Source organism: Trichophyton verrucosum (genome assembly GCF_000151505.1).
Source record: "Trichophyton verrucosum HKI 0517 chromosome Unknown contig01154_1.f1.exp, whole genome shotgun sequence".
NCBI lineage: Eukaryota > Fungi > Ascomycota > Eurotiomycetes > Onygenales > Arthrodermataceae > Trichophyton > Trichophyton verrucosum.
The window spans coordinates 1-20,502 of NW_003315158.1; the positions used below are offsets into that span (position 1 = coordinate 1).

Consider the following 20,502-nt stretch of genomic DNA (forward strand, 5'->3'; position numbering starts at 1 on the left):
TTTGTGTGTGGTTCCGGTTACCTTACTCCTTCAATAATAGTTTATCAGCCCAAGGTATGACAAGAGAAAAAGCTCCAAAGGAATAAAAAGACAGTCCCGGCTCCCACGATTCTGGGACAGCATGGACAGCGGAGACTTCAACCTATTATTCCAGCAATCAAGCTCTCGCACCAAAAAGCAAATGCGGAAACCGGCCTTGAGTTGCAGTATTTGCCAGTAGTAGAAACTCTGCAGCTCATGATTCATGTCCAGACCAATCTTGGGAGCCGATTCTTGGTCCTTGGCCGGCCTTGCTGCTCGAAACCCAAACTGGGTCCCAAGAGACCGCCCGAGAGGGGGCAGGGCCAGGAGAGAAGAAAAGAAAAAGAAAGGTGAAAAAAAAAAGATGTTCAAACCGCGTGCGAATGCGGACATTGGTGTGGGACTTGAGCAAAGACCGCCTTCTCCGTGGTAACGCTTTCCAATCGACAGTTGATGGCAAATCAAGGGATAAAGCGCGGCCTCGGAAGCAAGAGAACCCCGAGGTTCATATTTTGTGAAGCGGAATTTATGCCATAAAGTTTTAATCATGCTTCCGCCCCCGTTGTTGTGGCGCGTTGAGGCTGGTTAGATTTGATATGCAGTGAAGGATTCGATTGGGCTTTGTTCCTCCTTCATAGGCGAGCTGATTGCCATTTCGATACCCTTGTTCAAAGTTAGTCTGTTATGGCTGATGGCCCATGTGACGCTTGCTAAGATGCTAAACCCCGTAACTTCTCCGTTCCAGAGCAGCGTATCTGTACGGACAGGTTCGTATTTCAACTCTGGTGAAAGCAAAAAAATAAAAAATAAAAAATAATATACCTCGCTCTGCACGTATGTACGAAGTACAACGTCTTCCATGCTAGGGTGGCTGCAGAACATCCGTGCCGAATGTTCCGTTATGGTGTTGAGCTGAGAATCCTTCTCGTCTCTCGAAACAAAGTCGCCACGCTTTGACAAAAACGCATATCAACCAGGTACTCTCCCTCGGCTGGCTGAAGGGAAAAGAGAGTCTGGGGGAAACGGCGAGTCATTGTGAGCTATCTGATATGATATGCGGTGCATCGGTGCATGGCGTCGATCCTACTTCGGACTATTCAAGAGGCGTATAACTAACTCGCAACTCGAATCGGACGAGGAACGGACTTAAGCTATGGGCCGTCCGTCAGTCAGGCACAGGTACCGCAGCGAGCTAAATTAAAGCTGAAATGAAGCTGACAGCAAGCTGACAAACGTGATGATTGACGGAGAAGCTGATGGTGAGCCTGAGGTTGATGAAGCGACGTTGGAATTGGCGTTGTTGCTGCCGTTGGAAAAGATAAGTTAAAGTTGTCTGCCCGCACATGATTTTCCTGATGAGGAGTGTGCAGAATTCCAGATCGGGAAATTCACGACGTCCAGCGACTTTCTCGCCTGGAGACATCAGAATCATACTAGCCATTCGGCCGCGAGACGATGATGGGGGTTCAAGAGCGCCATCGTAGATCCGGATAGCTTGCAAGACATATAACTCTGGCACAAAATTTATGCGCCTATGGATGATTAACGCTTCATGGTTTGTACTCTACGCTTTATATGTAGTAGTGTGCTAGAAGGCGTGTGGCTGTCATATCAACTTCATTAATTATATAGTATTAACTTCACATTTTCTTTCTTTTTTTGTCTCATACTATGCCTATTTATTCGCCACGTCCTCCCGATTCTAGATCCGGTAGACGCACGGAGCAAGCGTTCATGGGTGTGGTCTCTTAAGCAGAGATACCAATGACACCTATATAGACCAGTTAGTGGTGTTTTGGCTACGCTAAGCCTATGAAGTATCGGAACATACCGCAGGCAGGACGGGGACCAGCGTTGCCAGTCTTCAAGGACTCCTCGTTTCCGCCTTTGCCAAGATCGTCAGTGCCTGCATGGCAGACAATGGTACGCTAGACGCCATGTTAGCTGTGACAGCCCGCCGCATATAGAACCACGGAAAGGAAGATGACATACGCCAACAACGCTGTGTTCACCGATCAGCTTGATATGCTTGTCTTGAACGGACCCGACCGCGTTGCCCTGAGCATCGGTGGTGATGTTACCCAAGTCACCAACGTGGCGGACCTCATCGGTGGGAGCACCGTGGGTCTTGCCGAAGGGGTTGACTAGACTCCATATATTAGCAGCCGCACATCACCAATACTTTATACAAAAAAAAAAAAAAAAAAAAAAAAAAAATACACACATCACAACTTACAGTGAGGGCCGGCCGATGTGCAGCCGTTGGTGTTGTCACCAAACTGGTGGATGTGGAAGCCACGCTGGGCGTTGGGATCATGGCCGGTGATGTTCCATGAGATGGTGGTGGGCTCGGCCTCCGACTCCTGCTCGAAGGTGACGGTGCCCTTGACGTTGGAGTCACCACGGACGACGGCAACTGCTCGGCAAATAACAACAGCGCAAGAAGGCGTCAGCTCAGCAGGAACCTAAAGGTATTTATAGTCTTCGAGTCTCTGTCTCCCTCCACCCCGGGTCTACCTTGAGAGACAAGAGTCGACAGGCGGCAGACGCTGGCGTGCGCGCGAGAGAGGGAGAGAGAGCCAGCCAGCCAGCGACGGGCAGCCAGTCCTGCTCAAATTCTCTCACCAGGGCGACAGGGATGGAGGAAGAGGCGGGAGATGCGACGCTGCTTAGCTCACCTGCTTTGACCATTGTGGAGGTGTTTGTTTTAAGGTCTTCTTCCCTTCTGGATGCTTTAAATGGCGATATTTTGCACGGTTGATGAGTCGATGGACAGGACGAGAGCGAGGACGAGAAGATGGAGGGACGGAGGATTGAGGGAAAAGGCTGGAAAAGGGCCCTGTTTGTTCCCCCTCGTAAGCAGAATCCGGCCGATGGTGGGGGTGCTGGACATGTAAACATCCGGCCTCGCCCTTGTTATCTCTTGCGTCCTGCTCGGTCGCTCCCGGCGGCCGGCGTGATGCCGCTGCTCTCGAGGACTCTTTTTTTGACGCCCGCGACTACATGACGGCGAAACTGCTACTGCAATTGCCTACGACTCTTATCTACCAGCCTGTTTATTCTTTCATTCTTGCATCAATCGATCATCTTTCTCTCTCTCTCTCTTCTACTACTTCTTCAGCTTCGACTTTTCGTTCTTCCAGCTTTCTCCGAATGACGTAATAGGCTTGCCCCTCATGATGACTAATTCATTAAGTAACACAAATGTATCACGTGGTTTTGTTTGACACGTGATTCAAAGTTTTCTCTTGTAGGGAAAGCCGCTGATTGGTTCATGCGGATTTCTACTGCAAACTGTTCACATTTCTATAAGGGGGGTTTTCATACTCGGTTAGATACATATATTTGGATTTTAGGGAAAGCATTTTCGTAATATAAATCGCTGCAGTCGCATGTCAATCTGCCGCCTCTGCGTACGACCGAAGGGCGGAAAAGAGAAAAGAAAGGGGCAAAGAAGATGTTCAATTTAACTAAGGGGTACCTAAGTAAGTAGCGGCTCGAGCTTTTTCGCTTATGCGGAGGCCTGGATCTTCTCCTTGATGATGCCCTTGAGGGTGACGGCATCAGCAGCAAACTTGGAGATACCTTCTCGAAGCTTCTCGACGGCCATCTGCTCCTCGTTGAAGTCGAAGCGGAAGAGAGCCTCGTCATTCAGGTAGCTTCGCTTGGGGATGTCAAGGTTAGCGGCACCGGCGGGGTCGAGCTTCTTCGGCACAGCGGCGTTGGAGTTGTAGAGCTCCTCAAGGAGGTTGGGCTAATGAAGGAAAAAAAAAGTTTCATGTTAGTATTTTTGAACCTGGGTTTCGACTCTGACTGGACGAAGGGAAACATACGGAGATGGTCAGGTAGTCGCATCCAGCAAGCTCGGTGATTTCACCAGTGTTTCGGAACGAGGCACCCATGACAATGGTCTTGTAGCCGTGCTTCTTGTAGTAGTTGAAGATGTTCTGCACGCTCTTGACACCTGGGTCCTCCTCGGCGGTGTACTCTCGCTTCATGGCAGCCTTGTACCAGTCGAGGATTCGGCCGACGAAGGGAGAGATCAGGTAAGCACCGGCCTCAGCGGCAGCGATGGCCTGAACCAGAGAGAACATGAGGGTCAAGTTGCAGTTGACGCCGTGCTGGGACCGCAAGATGTGGGCGGCCTGGATACCTTCCCAGGTAGAGGCGACCTTGATCAAGATTCTGTCCTTCTCGATGCCGACGGACTTGTAGAGCTGTCATCTAGTGAGTACTTACCCCTCAATTGATCGGTTCAGTTTAGGGAGTTTGAACATACCTCGATGATACGGAGGGCCTTCTTGACGGAAGCCTGGGTGTCGAAGGAGTAGTGGGCATCAACCTCGGTGGAGACCTTTCCTGGAATGATAGCGAGGATCTCCTTTCCGAACTCAACGAGTAGTCTGTCCAAGGCAGCGTCGACTTGTTCATCAATGTTGGAGCCCTGCCATAGCTGTTAGCTGTGGTGCTTCATTCCATCGTTCACGGATAGGTGGCCCGGCATCAAACGTACATTCTGCTTTCCATAGGAAATAGCAGCATCGATCAACTTGGCGTACTCTGGCTTCTTGGAAGCAGCAAGGATAAGGGAAGGGTTGGTGGTAGCATCCTGAGGCTTGTATTTGCCGATGGCTACAAGTTTGGACACTTATGTTAGCCACGGATATCACGGAATCAATGTCGACAGCTTGACCTGTGCCGCTTCAAGCTATACGGCTTCGAGGGGCATCACTCACTTGCAAAGTCACCTATATCAGTCCCAACAGCTTCACGTTAATCCATATGTTCTCTGAAATCCTGGATGAGTGCCCCTCATCGGGCCCCTCATTGCTCATCACTCATCATCTCAACCGCTCGAGTCTTACCGGAGTCGCAAACGACAGTCTACTCTATCATCAGCAGGAGTTTCAACGGAGGCAAATTGCAGGAATTGCACGAAAGGCACCCAAACTTACCGTGCCAGAGGCCTTCAATTGATCGAGAGAGGTAGACATCTTGGTGCAACGTATAGAAATGCCAACTTGTCTGTTCAGTGTAGTCGCGGGAGGCTTCGGGGTCGATTTAGCAGGTCAGTCCGGCTGTTACTGTGAAGATGGAGACGAAGAATCGTTCTGTGTCCAGGTGAGATGGAAGATAGATGAAGGTGAACTCCTGAAGCGGGCGCCGTGGTTCATATAAACCTAACGTTGGACGGAGGTGGCAAGCTCTCTTTGGCTGGTTTGGTTGGCTCACTAAGCAGCTCGCCGTCTCTTCCTTTTTCTTTCTCTCCCTGTGGTGGGGCTGGGCTCCCTGGGCTCCCCCTCGGGCGTAACCCCGCGGAAAGCGTCTCGGTTGAGCTTCCGCCGCGCTTATTTTTTTGGGATATAAAAAGCCTGCCTGCACATCAACCACTGGAAAGCGAGAGTTTGATGGCAGCTTTGGTTAACTAGTTAACTAGCGTTGTGGCTAAAGGCTGAAGGGCGACTTTCTATCAAGTCTATAATGGAACAGAGGTCGTTGAGCTCTTCTGTGCTGCCTTCTTCTCCCCTGGCCGAGCTGGCTCATCTCTCCGTCTGTGACTCCGTGAGGAGCCGCATACTGCCTCCATGACGGTCAAATGACCTCGAGATATCCCATCGCCGAGTATTCCGCTAATCAAACAGGGAGCCACGTTCGTGGAAACACAGTTGGAAGACTCAAACCTTAAACTGTCTAACTATATGCAAGCGGTGAAGTAAGAAACCGGAGGTTTGATTCGCTGGTTTTAGTTCTGCAGTCAACCGCTATTTGGAAACATTAACATTTGATCTCCTAGCTAGCTGCATCACAGTGTATGTGCAAGGAGACTTTCTAGGACCAGACCAACAATATGGGGAAGCGAGCTCGAACCAGAACAAGTATCGACTAGTATACCCAGGAGCAGCCCCGGGGAGGTTTGGAGCTAGTTAATACAAGCAAGCGGTTGACTCCGGTTTCTATGTCGTATACACTCCCTACTCAACTCTTTGTTTCCTGGCATCCCTTTACATGTCTACCAACTCTCCAGACTGTTCGGTTGCGTCGCTAGTCTAATATCAGTCATATTCTGGCATCCATCGAAAAAGCTGGTATTCCGAGATTTCCCTGTGCTATTCTGGCTACCTAAATCTGCAGATTCAATGTTCCTCTTATTCTCTGACTGAGTCCTAATAGCATTGCCTATTTCTCAAGGTGAATCAATATCGGCCTAAGTGTCCTTGACAATCTCTAGACAATCCAATACTAATGGAGATTCCACGTTGGTCTGGTCAACGGGTCAGGGCTCTCACAAGAGCTGGTTAGCAATGGCGTAGAGTAACAATATCACTCAGAGGTGATGTCGGGTTACCATCTACTCCTCCATATTTTTTCCTAAAGGCCATAACACGAACGCAGACCGGTACACTGATGAACCTTGAAGCCGTAACCTCATGACCCATAATTTGGTTCATAGTTCCTTCCTGCTACAATTGGACACTTATCGGCCGTTCTGGTTGCCGTTTTTATTGTATGCGCGAACTTGTCTACCTAAATTCCACTACTTCGGCTTTGGAATTCTCCATCTGATAAAGTCATCCAAAGTAACACCACCAAATGACTTTTTATTTAGATACTATATCCGGCGGTGCTGAGAATTTGTGTTGAGATACGATCCATCGAGAGGTATTCTCCCGTATGTCAGCACCTTGCCCTCGGAAAGCCGGATAGTAAAGCTAGTCATCAACACAGCGTTCCGTCATATCCACCACTTCCACACCCAAATACTTCTCTAATAGATCGATCTATTCACACTTAAGGCCTGAGTTGATAACGAACGGGTAAAGCGAATGCCAAAAAGGGGGGAATGGAGGGAGGGGGATTTCCTGGTACCTGCAACGATACATCGTCTCTTCTTCTAGACATGTTACTTGACCCTACAAGAAGTTCGACACTGGAGATCTACCGTTAAAGCCTATAGACGTCAGTCTTTGAATTAATGCGCCAGTGTCACCACCATAGAATGCATGATGAGTTTGGGTAGTAGTGAGGTTACCCTGGACGATGTGGAGAGTCTGGCCTTACAGCTCGAAAATTCAACCTAATCCCTTCCGGTTCTTCCGGTACTAATGCGAATCAGGTACCTTTTTAGAAATACTGAGAGAGGGGCTGATATCCGCAGTAAAGGGAAAATTAAAGCCTCAAAAATGTCCGAGTGAATGAAATCCAAATATCGTCGAGAGTTCGGGACAAGGTTAAGGACCGCGCCGTCGTCTTGGCATTGCCAGCCGAGACCCACTCCCCTGGCTCACTGCATCGAGGTCGTATTGAGATATGAGATTGGTGTTCACAGACCATACCCAAGCTATGAGCTAGTGTCTGGCTACATTCAATGATTTTCGGTGCTGGGATACCTTAATTTGTCAAATTCAATAACGGTACTGAGCACTTTTATCTCATTAAAGCAAGGAATAGTTAATTGTTAGACATTGGCTAAAGTTGTAACAGCTTCGATCTACGAATAAGAATGTGAATGCAGACTGTAGTAAATATGCGTAGATTATTACCTCTGTGTTGGTTTATAACCGAGTGGTATACAGAAGAGGTTTCATAGTAGGTTCTGGCCAGCTTTAGGTAGTTATCCGCCTGGAAATTTAACAATAGACCTCCTATAAAATTTTGCACAAGTTGAGCTGGATATCAAATGGCTGTGAGCAATATCAAAACCTATCATAATCGTAATCGTCTATAATGTAAACAAAAAAGTGCCAACCAGCAGCTCCATGCGCCCAAAAGTCTAATGGCGCTGCACACAATTCCACTCATAAACTTGCCCCGACTCGTCACCCGTATATACAACATGTGAGAGGGGAAAAACACATGTAATTCCTGCAAGAGCGGCTGCTCCATCCCCACGCGAAGTGTTTACGTGATGTAGCTGGCGGATGAGATCCAGCTCAAACACCCCATTTCTGATGCACTTGCTCCATATCTATATTATCCACAATTAGTAGCTAGAATCAGCAAAACATGGAGGAAAGTGTGCGCCGAATCAGTCACTTACGTTCACCAGTCCTTTCCGATGGCCAGTGAAAAATAATTCACGCTCTAACCACTCATTGCCAACCCCTTCATAGAAAGCACAGGAGAGGACGTTATCATCTGACTGTTCGCAGACGGGTCTTTCGAGAAGAAGGGTGCCGTTTAACGTATAGAGATAAACCATATTACTACGACAAACGGCAATATTTCCAGTTACGTCATTGATCCGGGCGCACTAAGGGAGAGTTAGTCAAAGGGTAGTCACCATGGGGTCAGAAGTAGAATCTTACGCTAACTGGCGGGCCAGTTGACAACTCTCTCAAAAACTCGAGCCTGTTTAGATCCCACAGCATGACTTGACCATCTTTAGAAGCAGATAAAATCGTGCTAAATGACCTTGAAACAGCAAGGACGGTGACTGGTGACCGATGGCCAAAGAGAGAAGCTTTTGGCAGGAGGTCAACAGATCGAGATGTTGATGTGAATGACCAAACAGCTATGGTGCAATCAGTGCCAGCAGTAATCAAGGTCTGGGAATCAGCAAAAATAGCACAAGAGAGTTGGCCGATATGAACATGCTCGAAATGGCCAATTAACTGTCAAGAAGGGAAGTTTAGCATTAATATTCAATCTAAACTTAGAGGAGATTGTACTGTACCTTTCTTGACTCGGCCGCATAAAAACGGACGCTTCCATCAGAGAACCCCCACTCCATATACTTATCATAGGTTGGGGGGATGTTGAGTCGAAATGCTGCTGCACAAAGAAGGCGGTCTTGTTTCACTGAGAAGGACAGGGAAGCCACTCGTTCTTGAATATCTAGAAGCGGAAGCCATGTTAAAAGAAGATCGAGGAAGACATGTGAGACATAGCCTTACCTAGCAGGGTAAATGGTAAACGGGTTAATGAATCTGCGGAAGAGTCCAGCCGAATGGGCTTGTTTTGGATTTCTTCCCGTCCTGGATGATGTTTGTGAAATACCTGATGAGGGGTTTGGCCGAAATTATGGATGATTCCTATGGTTGCTAGTCTCTCCATGGGATCTTCAATGCTATCAAGATCTTTGGCGCCCCGATAAGACAAATGGTGGAAAACGTTGACGGCTTCCAGAGCCGCTTCACCTCGTTGTTTGGCACCAAAGATCAAGTCAATCCACTGATGTAGATTGCGGGTAACAAACGGGCTTTCAAGCGCCTCGCGGTGTTTGGCTATAAAGATCTTTGGGTCTCCTTTTGCCCACGGAGGAAGCTCCACAGAATCAATCGATTGGCCTGTGCTCTGCCGTATCCCAAAGTCATAGTTGTTGGAGTTTGAGAGGAACTCTGGCAAGTAGAAAAACTCCGGGATCAACTCTCGAACATCGGTCATATTAAGTCGTGATGCAGAGTTCCACGCATCAGGGATTGAGAAAAACAGGCGGTCGGCATGATCAAACGTTCCGCCCTGCAGGAGGAGATAAGATTTGACAAATGGTTGGAGACGTATCAGGTATGAACACACGATCATGGCAGAAGAGTAGTGTGTCCCATAGTGAAAGGGTGGAGCATTTTCGTCTCCCATTTCTGCAAAAGATTGGTATCTGCTCCTAAAATCTGCTTCGCGTGTTATCGTTTGACATCCCATTGGTTTCGAAAGGTCACGGAAGGTTCTTGGGTTTGTAAGATCGAGCTCTTCACTGGTATAATCAGCAAGAATCCACGGAAATACCGGGTATTGAGTCAAATCATTGAAGGTTCGACCTGCGAGCGTATTAACCAGCATCAGATAATGAAAGTTTGACATCTCACCCTTCAGCCACTTCCGTGTTGCCGGGTGGGAAGGCATCTGGCTGAAGACGTTCACAAGTTTTGATCCAAAGAACTGTGAGTTATTTCCTTCACTGCGTAAAGTCTCAAAGCGCCATGAGTCTTCTGTTGAGCTAGTACTGCTATGTATTTGGGGTGCACGGGATATAAGCTCGTTATAGAGCTCGTTGCGTAGCTTGGCAGAGATAAGGGTAAACAGGTAGCTCCGCCCATCAGAGAAGAATATTTCCAAGGCAACATCGCGGAAGAGAAATTGGCGCTTCGACACACTAACAACGTCCGCCCAAATCCAGCTTCTAGATCTATGGGCGCCGTTATTGTGTTTCCGATCATCAGATTCTCTGCCAGAAATGACGCGAACATAAGGATCTCTTTCATCAGGATGCGCTTGCGACACATGGACGATCTCACAGTCAGAGCGCTGGAAAAAATTATCCATTATATAAAGGCTGATTTTTCCCAATATCAACAGGCCCTCGCAAGCTTCAAGCCCAATAATGCGGGAGATGTTGCAAACGTATTGTACTTGATCGCCTCGTTGGAGATTTTTCATCACTTTCCGATTCTTATCTTCATAAGGATCGTTGCCTGTTGGTTCGTCGATCAACTCAAAGCTATCCTCAGTCGCGGATTTATCTTCAGTTTCGTTATCAAGAGATTCCGTGTCAACGGAGTCGGGTACAATCGTGGGAGGTGACAGATTAATCATATCACTATCGGGCGCAGGGCGTGTGCGAATATCCAATTTGATTTCAGGAGTATCATTAGTGACTTTTCTTTTTGGCTGATAATCCCGTTTGGCAGTTGAATCGTCTGGTGTTACACGTAAACGCATTCTGCTGCGCCCCTCTGTCTGGTCCAGGCGCCAGTTATGCTTTGATTGAGTTGCGAGGAAGCCATTCTCACGTCTCAAATTCGTGTACATCCGGGAAAAAGCAGAAGCCATGAAGTTGAAATCATCCTGTTGGTCTTGGACTGCTCGCTGGTGCTTTAAACCTTCCGACACGGATATATTGGCTGTCCAATGCCCGAACGTAATACCATGTTTACGCAGGATCTCTTCGTTTATAGACTCAATCTGGGTCCACTGCTTTAACTTTTCCTTCCTTTTAGATGCTCTTATCCGCGCCGTTTCTTGAGTTTTGGTGTTCTCATCACGAACAAAGCTTTCCCAGCCTTTACACAGAGCACCAAAGGAAAAGCAATCAAGGTCGTCGCGTTGATCATCAATCCAGTGAAGAAAGCTATCATCGTCCATTCCGACGAGTTTTTGGAAGCCTAATGAAAGCCGCCTATGGAGCGATGGAGTGGCCTGACCAAGAATTGCAGAGGTTTCTGACGGTTTTTGAACGAGGGTAATTCTCCACAACCCCGCCGCTGCCACGCGAACATTTTCTTTCTCCGTCACTATTTTAGAGTATAATAAATAATATATTAGTTGAAGTTGCTCGTTCGGAGACTCTTCATGAGACAAAAGGACTGTTTGCCAGTATGTGAGCTGTTGTAGGAAGGTGTATGCGTTTTCTCCTTCAGCTGCAGAAAGCCGTAGGAGTACAGTCCGAAATACCGTCGAACGGATGCCAGCAATCGTTTGGCTGCAAAGCCGGACGCTTTTCAAAGAAGCAATATCTGGCTCTTGTAAGTATTCCAGAACAGGGCCGATAAAGTTCAACGTAGCCATTGCTCCATCAATAAACCATCCTCCATACACGGCTTCAGCCACGTATGAGAGTAGTCGTGACAGGTTGTTCAAAACGCGGGGTTCAACAAGCACTTTCTTGTCCTTCGATATCTTTTTTTCTTTAAATGTGTAAGGAGATTTTTAAGAATCCAGGACTCGAAATATATCTGATGCTCCACAAACCCGGGAGGTATCCTAGCAAACAACTGCAATCCTGGAAACTCTTTGCGCCCGAACAGCTGATCTGTGTAAACAGCTAAAAGGATATCAAGGATATCGTTGGCCACAGGATTGCTTGGACGGGGGCTTGCTGCATCAGGTACAGGCGTCACAATTTGCTGCAATCGGGCGGGAGAAGGGGAATATTTTGATTTATTTGATGATACCAGGATAAATGATGACGATCGGTGAAGCTCATTGTCGTTTTCTTGAGCATCTGTCCCCTCAACTGTACTAGTGCGTACAATCGGTCTAGCCCCCTGGAGTGGTTGAATTGTAACCGAATCCCCACCAAATCGTAGTCCTTCTGAATTGGACTCTAGCTCAAAACCCGCATTGACTATATCAGAGCCAACTACTACGGGGTATAAAGCTCGCAGGAGTTCTTCGACATAATTGGATGTCACTGTAAAATCACGAAAGTTTTGAGACTTTTCATGTATACGAGCCAGGAAATCCACAACGGATTTTAAAATGTCGTGGTCCGATGATATAGGCCCCGGGGTGCTAACTTCTGTGTCGAATAGTTAGTTTCTCCAAGGAGAAAGAAAGAATAAAAGAAAAGAAAAGAAAAGAAAATAATTCCAACGTTGAGTTGGCTATTAAGAATGGTTAATTGGACGACAGGAACACTAACCTGATCGCAATGAACTGCTCCCTGAATCCGCCCTAGGACGAACCACATACACGCCATCGTCATCCTCTGCATGGCTGGACGGAGAACCACTCCTAGGCATCACAGATGCTTTCAAGCCAAGCTGGAGCATTCCTGTAATCACAGGCAGAACCTCTGGAAACGACACTTTGAGGGCCTCGGGGGAAGACAAGAGTCGCTGAAGATCTGAGGTACCGGAAGTTTTATCCAAGTTAATCGAGCCTGGATCCAGACCAAAGAGGATGGAGAAACATAATGGCCACAATGGTGCTAAGTTCCACCATCTCTTGAGTCGGTGCCGCATCACCACGAACCCACCCGCCTTCTCTGCAAATTTTTTGGTGTAAGCAGTGCCATGAACAATAAACAGCCGAGATAAAATCATCGTGACTAATATCACTACATCTGGGTTGTCTTCTGATAGGAGGTATAATAGCCACTATAAACGACATGTAAGTTGTAAATTCCTGCGAGAGTTGTGAAGTTGAAGTATACCTTATTAGTGACTGTCCTGGCAAATTTTTGGATGCTGGCCGTATCTTCGCTGTTACAAAAGACTTCGGTAAACACCCGCAAAATTTCCACCCCAATTTGTTCCTTTGAAACGTAGCCTGGGACGTGATCAGAGTATAAATTTCCTGTTCGTCGGGACCGTATGTCAAAACGGGTATTTCTATTTTTGTTGGTTTTGTTCACTCGCTGCTTTGCTGAGTGTATGGAAAATGTAATGAACAGCGATACAGAACGAAGAACTTCCGCAGTCATACAAGCACCCACTAAGCTCTTGAATGCTGCCACGAATAGCTTCAAAGTTGCTGCTGTGAAAATTTCCGCTTTCAGGGCTTCTATAAGTCTTTTAATCACACCTATTCATACAAAGTTAGCATGTCTTGCAAAAAGCAGAAATCCTAATGGTGGTGAAAAATGGTGAAAACATACGCATTCTGGACAGCCGCTTTGAATTGAACCTGTGGTAATGGCTCTCCACACAAAAAGTTCGGAACTGGGAATAGTATATTTCCAGCAATGGCAAATCAGCTTGCCTCCATATATCCAGGTCTATTAATAGGATCCGGTATGCCAATGGATTTATGATTAAAGACTTTTTCGGGTTCTCAAAATCATACCCTACAAATCTGAGGATTGGTAGTAGAAGTTCCATAGATGCCTCGTTGCGTTCTTGTGTAGTGCTGCACACTGGACTTGTTTTTAAAGGAGAACTCTGCACAGGTGATGGAAACCCAAGTTTTTCCCGCAGGAGCATGGCGAGTATACCGTATCCATTCTCCTTTTCCATGGCTTCGCTATTCCTCCAGTTGTCCTGTACAGCTTCAAAGAGCAGTTCTAGAGCAAGATGAAGCGATTCGCGGGTTGTTGCCGCCTCAACCAAACTGAGATGGACGCCTGCACACCCACCAATTCGCCAACTCACATCATCGAGAGATTGTGGGACAATAACCACCGGGTCTCCCGTAAGTATTGCAACTCCGTGAGGTTGTGTTAGGGCATCATTAATTGCGGGAACGGCTCCATTGATGACAATGGAATTGCCCTTGACTTTGGTGAGTTGAGTTAAATTCTTGCCAGCAGTTTTTGAGAGTGATTTCACCAATTGTGATTCATCAATGTTATTGGTATCATCATCATCCATAACCGATGTGGGTGATATATTGAGCAGGACAGAGCTTTCGGGAATCAAAATGCTGCCTTTCTGTCTAATGACGGAAACAATGTCTGACTGGTCCTCCTTGCCAGCATGGAGGCTCTCATTGCGTAAATTCAAGCTAGCAGACGCCCTGTACGTCTGGAAGGAGCCTAGACAATCCTGGAAGTTCCCATAATATCTAGGCCCAAGATGGCAAAGCACAGCTATAAGGTCATCATTGAAAGCTTCATCAAATAGAATAGCAGAGGCAAGTGACCATTTCGAGGAAGATACGCCTTTCCCAACTCTAACAGCAAGATCCCGAGGAGTTCCTAAAAATGCTTGAATCTGAGGATTCTTCTGGTTCACCCGAAGTCTTGGTACAACCGGGTAATCTGCTTTGAGCTGTTCTGCAAATTCACCATTTACGAAAAGAAGCGCACGGGATAAAGACAGCGTTTTGGGCCGTTTATGCACAATGCAAATATGGTACCATTGACCAGGCAGGAATTTTGTGGCCTTGAAACGAACACTGGGTCTCACACCCTTAATTGAGGTTTGCAAAATAAGGTTATGAGTATCCTTCTCAAGATAGACTAAAAGGAAGCATGTCTGTGTAGCATCATAGGCACCAAACAGGGTAGTATGGGTGTCTGGTTCAAATTTGTCAACTCGTGCCCAGATGGTTAGAGTATAACCACTAGAGGTAATAGAGGGAAATGGTCTTCCCAAAGTTGGCAATTCGATCGAGCTATATCCATGGGATGAAAGGTCAAAGTGCACACAAGGAGGGCTTTTTGAAGACTTCAATGCATCTAATAGGAACCTGGAAACCTGGGGTGCCTTTTGGGCCTTTTGGTAGAGTTGTATAGCATCCTGCAGGGAGTTAACGCCATGCTGGCATAAAATTGTGGTCAGTTTCAGGTACGCTTCTAACTCTTCCTTTGATCTTTCAGGTACTGTTACAAGGGTTAAGAGCGGAGAGAGAATGCCTGTGGAATGGAGAGCTAGACAATTCCGTTGGGACAATGAAGCAAGACGAGTAAGACATAGTGGAACCGAGAGTCGAAGAACTGGATAGGTCTCTTGTTCAGCAGTTTGTGCCAGCCATAATCGCAATAACGGCCCGAAAAATTCTGGGTTTTCTACTACCTCCCCAGTTCCCAGACTGCGGTTAACCAGCTCGGAGAGCGAAAGCAAGGTGTTTGACTCAGCATCCTCTGCCTTCTTCCTGACAGTTGAGAAGAATTGTGACATGGTCTCATTTCCCAGACCAGCTGCCAACAGGCCGCCATAAAGGAGTTCAACATCCTGAGTGTTATTCAGCTTGACAGCCAGGCCTGAGAGTATGCGTTCATACGCGATGATTCCAGCCACATTATCTCGTTTGCCGAAATATCGTTTGTTTCCCGGATCATCTTTCAAGCTTTCCGCAACAATGCATAGGGAATCTTTAACAATTGACAGGAGTAACTTCCCGTCTGCATCCCCTATCGTGTCCGGTTTGTATAGATCTGCCAAACGTTCTAGGAGTCCTAAGACGTTTTCGAACCCTCTGAGCTGACGAAACAGGCTCTTTGCCTCTTGAGGTTGGTGGTCGTCGATAAGCGTATGGTGTATGAGAAGGAGATGTTCGGTGGCTCCGGATGCTTCTTCAATCGACCCTGAGGGGTTATGGCAGCAGCTAGCTAACCCGTCAATTGCGGGCTGGAGTTTTGGGGTCAGTCTCTCTACCGAGATGGTGGATGACGACACTCTCGAGCGAGGTTGCGCGCCGCTCATCTTGGGCGAATGTGCAGTGTATAAGGTCTGCAGTCACCAGCTATCAATCTCATCGCGTGATGCAGCCAGCCATACTTGGTCGTGACAGGTAGACGGACGACTCTAGTGGTAGTTTATCAGCGAGAAACTTCGGTCACGAACTGTCTCTCTCTGCCGTTAACAGTGACTGAAACGTGTAAACTCTCAATGGACGGACAAGATGGCATCTCTCCAGCAGAGTCCTCTGCAGTCCATCAAATGAAGGTGAATTCGCCCTCGAAGCTGGTTCAAGGTATCTTTCCTCGACTCTCCCGCGAGGCGAAACGCGTCACGTGACAGGGCCCGGGCCTGGCCTTACCAAAGTCGTTTGAGCCCCTTGTTGCTGCCTTTACAAGTATGCTTACTCTGGGAGAATGATGGATCTTTCACAGGATGAGCGCGGCATTATCAAGTGATATCCTTCAAATGGCTCGCTGGACAGGCTAGGTGACTGCTTCAAGAGGCAGATAAAGTCCTCGACTCACCGCTGAGGTCCTCCGATAGTGTCTTTGATAGACTCGACCGTCTCTATCGAAGTGCAATAACAAAACTTGTCTATACATTACTGGGAACTAATGTTGCATTGAATCTTTCATCACAGATATACGATTTAAAAGTGGGTTTGGACCTGGCAGACCTCCAAAAAGAGAAGGGAAGCTTGAACTACAGCCTCTATCGAGACATAGTACGCCTAGTGCTTCAAAAGGCTCCGGCCGTCGATATCTGGAAAGCAGTTTTTCAACTTATTAAGACTCTCTCCCAACTCACCACCCCTCCTGCAACAGTTTCTCGCACATCAGAGGGCACACCCTGGAGATCGATGTCATCCCCCCAAGGCGGTAACGAGCAAATTCACAGCCTGGTGGAAGAGAGGCTCTTTGAGGAGATAAGAACGTGCACACATAAAGACGTTGAGGGATTTGATGCGAAGTAGTTTCGAAATACCAGTTGGGAAGAGGGGTTTATGCAGCTCTACAAGAAAGAGGGTAGGGTAAGGGCTAGGGGGTTAAAGGTATAAGAATTATAAGAAAGAGTAAGAAAGGAAAGCTAAAGGAGATAGACATAAGAAGTAAGTAACTAGAATAAGATAAGGTGTAGCTTAGGAATACATGGATAAAACAGAGAAGTTTACCCTAAGAAGAATACTTTACTCTGTGTAGTTAGGTAGATGGATACCGTGGCATTTGGGTAAGCAGATTCCTCAGAGGGTGGCATTTCAGCAACTAGGCGCTGCAAGGAAATACAGGAGCGAGACGACCCTGAACTGTCGGATTTCCCAGGCCCGCCAATTCCAAATGATGTTCTGGAATCTGGACTGGCGGTTCCGATGACAGAACATGTTCTTGGCCGAAACTCGTTGGGATATATAATATATTTCTCTACCGAAGGCAAAAGGAGCCTTGGAGATTCCGAGACTACCGTTCTCTATAGTTACTTAGACGTGGCGTGCTTGTAGGCTGTGTTTAACTAGCATCTAACACAGCCTACCTCGACATATTTATGTGCCATTTTAAATATAGTAGTGGAATAGCTATGAATAAAGGTAGTAGTTAAGCAAAGCATGGTGCTAATACAATATATCTCGGCGAATTTATTGTCTCACGTGAGAGGTTTAAGTTACTAGCTAGGCTAACTTAACTGAGTAATGAGAAGCCTCGACCGCAATTCGGCGATAAGACGAGATAGAAGCCGGATAGACGCCTTAATCGATAGTCGGTGTTGACGTGAAGTCTGAGAAGAGCCAAAGGCCACGGTCGATACGGAGTACTCCGTACGGGTCTAAGTAGAGATTCAGGCAGGCTGAAGCTATCCCCCCCGACGATCCCTGCGGAGCTAACGAGCTAACTAACTAGTTAACGAGTCAGCGAGCGAAGCTGGAGCTGCTGGAGCTGTCCCCGGATATGACAACTCGAAGCTTTCCTCCCTTCTGGCTGTCCCTGTCTCTGTCCCTTATCTCTGTAGCTAGGTAGCAACCAGTGACCCCCTGTAAATGGATTAGAAAGCGCCTCGTCACGAGCTTCTCCCTTGCGGCGTCGCTTCTTCTCTTTTCTTGGTGATCAAACTGGGAAAGTACGAACGAAACGAACGTGACCCCAGCCAAACCTTACTACTTACATAAGCACAGCTCCACTCCACCAAAGGCATGTGACGTGATCTCGATGAGTCAGCGCGAGGATCTTACATCATCCGCTCCGACCTCCGGGACCTCCAGGGCAAATCGTCTGCCTCCAACCGCCAACCGCCAACCTCCAACCTCCTCCTCCCCGTCATCATCGTCTCTTCTTAAACCCTTCGTCTCTGCTGCCTCTTCTTCTTCTTCACTCATCATCACCATCGCCAGTGTCATCCAGCACATCGTCCATCTCTAGTCTGTCTGCTTTTCCATCTCTCGAGCTTCCCATCCTTACCTCCTGTCCTTGACTCGCCCTCGTCGTCACCATGAAGGGCCTCCTCAGCCTCTCGGTGTTGCCTGTGCTGGCATACGCCTCCCCCATGATCGTTGACTCCATCCATCAGAATGCTGCTCCCATCCTCTCCTCCACGAACGCCAAAGATATCCCGGATTCATACATCGTTGTGTTCAAGAAGGGTGTCACCTCCACCTCGGCCCTAGCTCACCAGAACTGGGTCCAGGACATTCACACCTCCGTCGAGTCCAAGCGTATGAAGAAACGCAACCAGTTCACATTCAAGAATGAGGCCTTTGATGGCTTGAAGCACACATTCGACTTTGCTGGTGGCTTCCTCGGCTACTCTGGCCATTTCGATGAGGAAGTCATCGAGCAAGTCCGCAGACATCCTGACGTCAGTTTCACCACAAGGCTGAAAGAGCTCTCGAAGAGCTTGCCAGCCACTCCCAGATTCTTCTTTTGCTCCTTTTTTGCTTTTTTTCTCTTTCTCACCAGCATACTGACCGATCATACAGGTTGAATACATCGAGCGGGACTCCGAAGTCCACACCCTCAAGGCTGCCACTGAGAACGGTGCTCCCTGGGGTCTAGCTCGTATCTCTCACCGTGACAAGCTCAACTTCGGCACATTCAACAAGTACATCTACGCTTCCCAGGGTGGTGAGGGTGTTGATGCCTACGTCATTGACACCGGCACCAACATCGATCACGTCGACTTTGAAGGCCGTGCTAGCTGGGGAAAGACTATTCCCCAGGGTGACGATGACGTTGATGGCAACGGCCACGGAACTCACTGCTCCGGTACTATTGCTGGAAAGAAGTACGGTGTTGCCAAGAAGGCCAATGTCTACGCCGTCAAGGTCTTGAGAACCAGTGGCTCTGGTACCATGTCTGATGTCGTCAAGGGTGTCCAATGGGCCGCCGAAAGCCACTTGAAGTCGGTCGCCGAGGCCAAGAAGGGCAACCGAAAGGGCTTCAAGGGAAGTGTTGCTAACATGAGCTTGGGAGGCGGCAAGTCCGTCACTTTGGACCGTGTTGTTGACCAGGCTGTTGCTGTTGGCATGCACTTTGCCGTTGCTGCCGGTAACGATAACGCTGATGCTTGCAACTACTCTCCTGCTGGCTCTAAGAACTCCATCACCGTCGGTGCTTCAACTCTCGCTGATGAGCGTGCTTACTTCTCCAACTTCGGCAAATGTACCGATATCTTCGCTCCTGGCTTGAACATCCAGTCCACCTGGATCGGAAGCAAGCACGCCGTCAACACCATCTCCGGAACGTCCATGGCTTCCCCCCACATCTGCGGTCTCTTGGCCTACTTCCTCTCCCTCCAGCCTGCCTCCGACTCCGCTTTTGCCGTTGCTGAGATCACTCCAGCTGAAATGAAGGAAAACATGATCTCTATCGCCTCCAAGGACCTCCTCTCTGACATTCCATCTGACACCCCCAACGTAAGCACCCCTCCCCCCATAGTTATCATCTCGCTTGAAAAATTTACTAACAATACTACTTATAGCTCCTCGCCTGGAACGGTGGTGGCTCTGACGACTACAAGAAAATCATTGGAGGTGCTAGGGAGAACGACACTACGGAATTCTCCTCCACCCTCACCGAGAAGCTTGAGAAGTTGGCTGAAGAGGGCCTCACTGCCATCTACAATGAACTCAAGGACGCCGTCGTCGCATAAGAGGTATAATATAGGACGTACCCTATACTAGTACGCCACATCCGATATGTTACACTCAACTACATATCGGGCCAGATGCTCGCACTATTCGTCCCACCACCTGGAACTGATCAAGGTGCGAACACACGAACTTGACTAATGGCACGTTGGTTATTCCAACCTTGGCGCAGATGTTTTTGGTTTCATGTTCCACGGGTGTGATATTACTTTGTACTGCTTGTTTTCTATTTGCTTTCCCCTCGTACCTCACTCTAGGCTCTATCCACAGGTTGTGATTTAGAGACGCATGTCGTTTTTACACACGGTTTTGTATGGTTCGTCTATTATTACTTGCACTGCATGATGTCATTCATTTTTCAGGGCTTTTTTTCAGGTTTAGTTACCATGAGACGTTCTCAGGGCCTATATCTCGGCACGCATAGATAGTTATTCTTATCGAATACTTCCATATGCCAGTCCCAAAGAGGGTTTAAGTGTAAATGAAGCCGTTAGACAATGCATCCTATACGTCTCCGCATATCTATATCCAAAAATTTGTTAAGAAGTGGCACGCGACTCAGGT

General features: G+C 47.8%; 6 protein-coding genes across 6 annotated transcripts; 1 reads left to right on the forward strand and 5 right to left on the reverse strand.

The window, feature by feature from the left end:
* Nucleotides 1-606: 606 nt before the first annotated feature.
* Nucleotides 607-882, reverse strand: TRV_07773 (uncharacterized protein; the record flags this gene model as incomplete). The annotated part of the gene is made up of 1 exon (XM_003018152.1): nucleotides 607-882. One exon carries the CDS (start codon nucleotides 880-882, stop codon nucleotides 607-609), a length of 276 nt encoding a protein of 91 aa, XP_003018198.1.
* An 887-nt stretch (nucleotides 883-1,769) lies between these two features.
* TRV_07774 (uncharacterized protein) lies at nucleotides 1,770-2,712 on the reverse strand (the record flags this gene model as incomplete). Its single annotated transcript, XM_003018153.1, has 5 exons — nucleotides 1,770-1,792; nucleotides 1,853-1,949; nucleotides 2,014-2,165; nucleotides 2,258-2,486; nucleotides 2,539-2,712. The coding sequence occupies 5 exons, from the start codon at nucleotides 2,710-2,712 to the stop codon at nucleotides 1,770-1,772; spliced, it is 675 nt and encodes a 224-aa protein (XP_003018199.1).
* An 820-nt stretch (nucleotides 2,713-3,532) lies between these two features.
* On the reverse strand, nucleotides 3,533-5,015 carry TRV_07775 (uncharacterized protein; the record flags this gene model as incomplete). The annotated part of the gene is made up of 7 exons (XM_003018154.1): nucleotides 3,533-3,775; nucleotides 3,855-4,238; nucleotides 4,301-4,474; nucleotides 4,535-4,653; nucleotides 4,758-4,769; nucleotides 4,887-4,905; nucleotides 4,977-5,015. The coding sequence occupies 7 exons, from the start codon at nucleotides 5,013-5,015 to the stop codon at nucleotides 3,533-3,535; spliced, it is 990 nt and encodes a 329-aa protein (XP_003018200.1).
* Nucleotides 5,016-8,674: 3,659 nt separating this feature from the next.
* Nucleotides 8,675-15,824, reverse strand: TRV_07776 (uncharacterized protein; the record flags this gene model as incomplete). The annotated part of the gene is made up of 7 exons (XM_003018155.1): nucleotides 8,675-8,856; nucleotides 8,916-11,642; nucleotides 11,707-11,729; nucleotides 11,761-12,249; nucleotides 12,430-12,836; nucleotides 12,893-13,242; nucleotides 13,337-15,824. 7 exons carry the CDS (start codon nucleotides 15,822-15,824, stop codon nucleotides 8,675-8,677), a joined length of 6,666 nt encoding a protein of 2,221 aa, XP_003018201.1.
* Nucleotides 15,825-17,703: 1,879 nt separating this feature from the next.
* On the reverse strand, nucleotides 17,704-18,198 carry TRV_07777 (uncharacterized protein; the record flags this gene model as incomplete). The annotated part of the gene is made up of 2 exons (XM_003018156.1): nucleotides 17,704-17,826; nucleotides 18,025-18,198. The coding sequence occupies 2 exons, from the start codon at nucleotides 18,196-18,198 to the stop codon at nucleotides 17,704-17,706; spliced, it is 297 nt and encodes a 98-aa protein (XP_003018202.1).
* Nucleotides 18,199-18,281: 83 nt separating this feature from the next.
* Nucleotides 18,282-19,940, forward strand: TRV_07778 (uncharacterized protein; the record flags this gene model as incomplete). The annotated part of the gene is made up of 3 exons (XM_003018157.1): nucleotides 18,282-18,647; nucleotides 18,769-19,704; nucleotides 19,770-19,940. 3 exons carry the CDS (start codon nucleotides 18,282-18,284, stop codon nucleotides 19,938-19,940), a joined length of 1,473 nt encoding a protein of 490 aa, XP_003018203.1.
* Nucleotides 19,941-20,502: the final 562 nt, after the last annotated feature.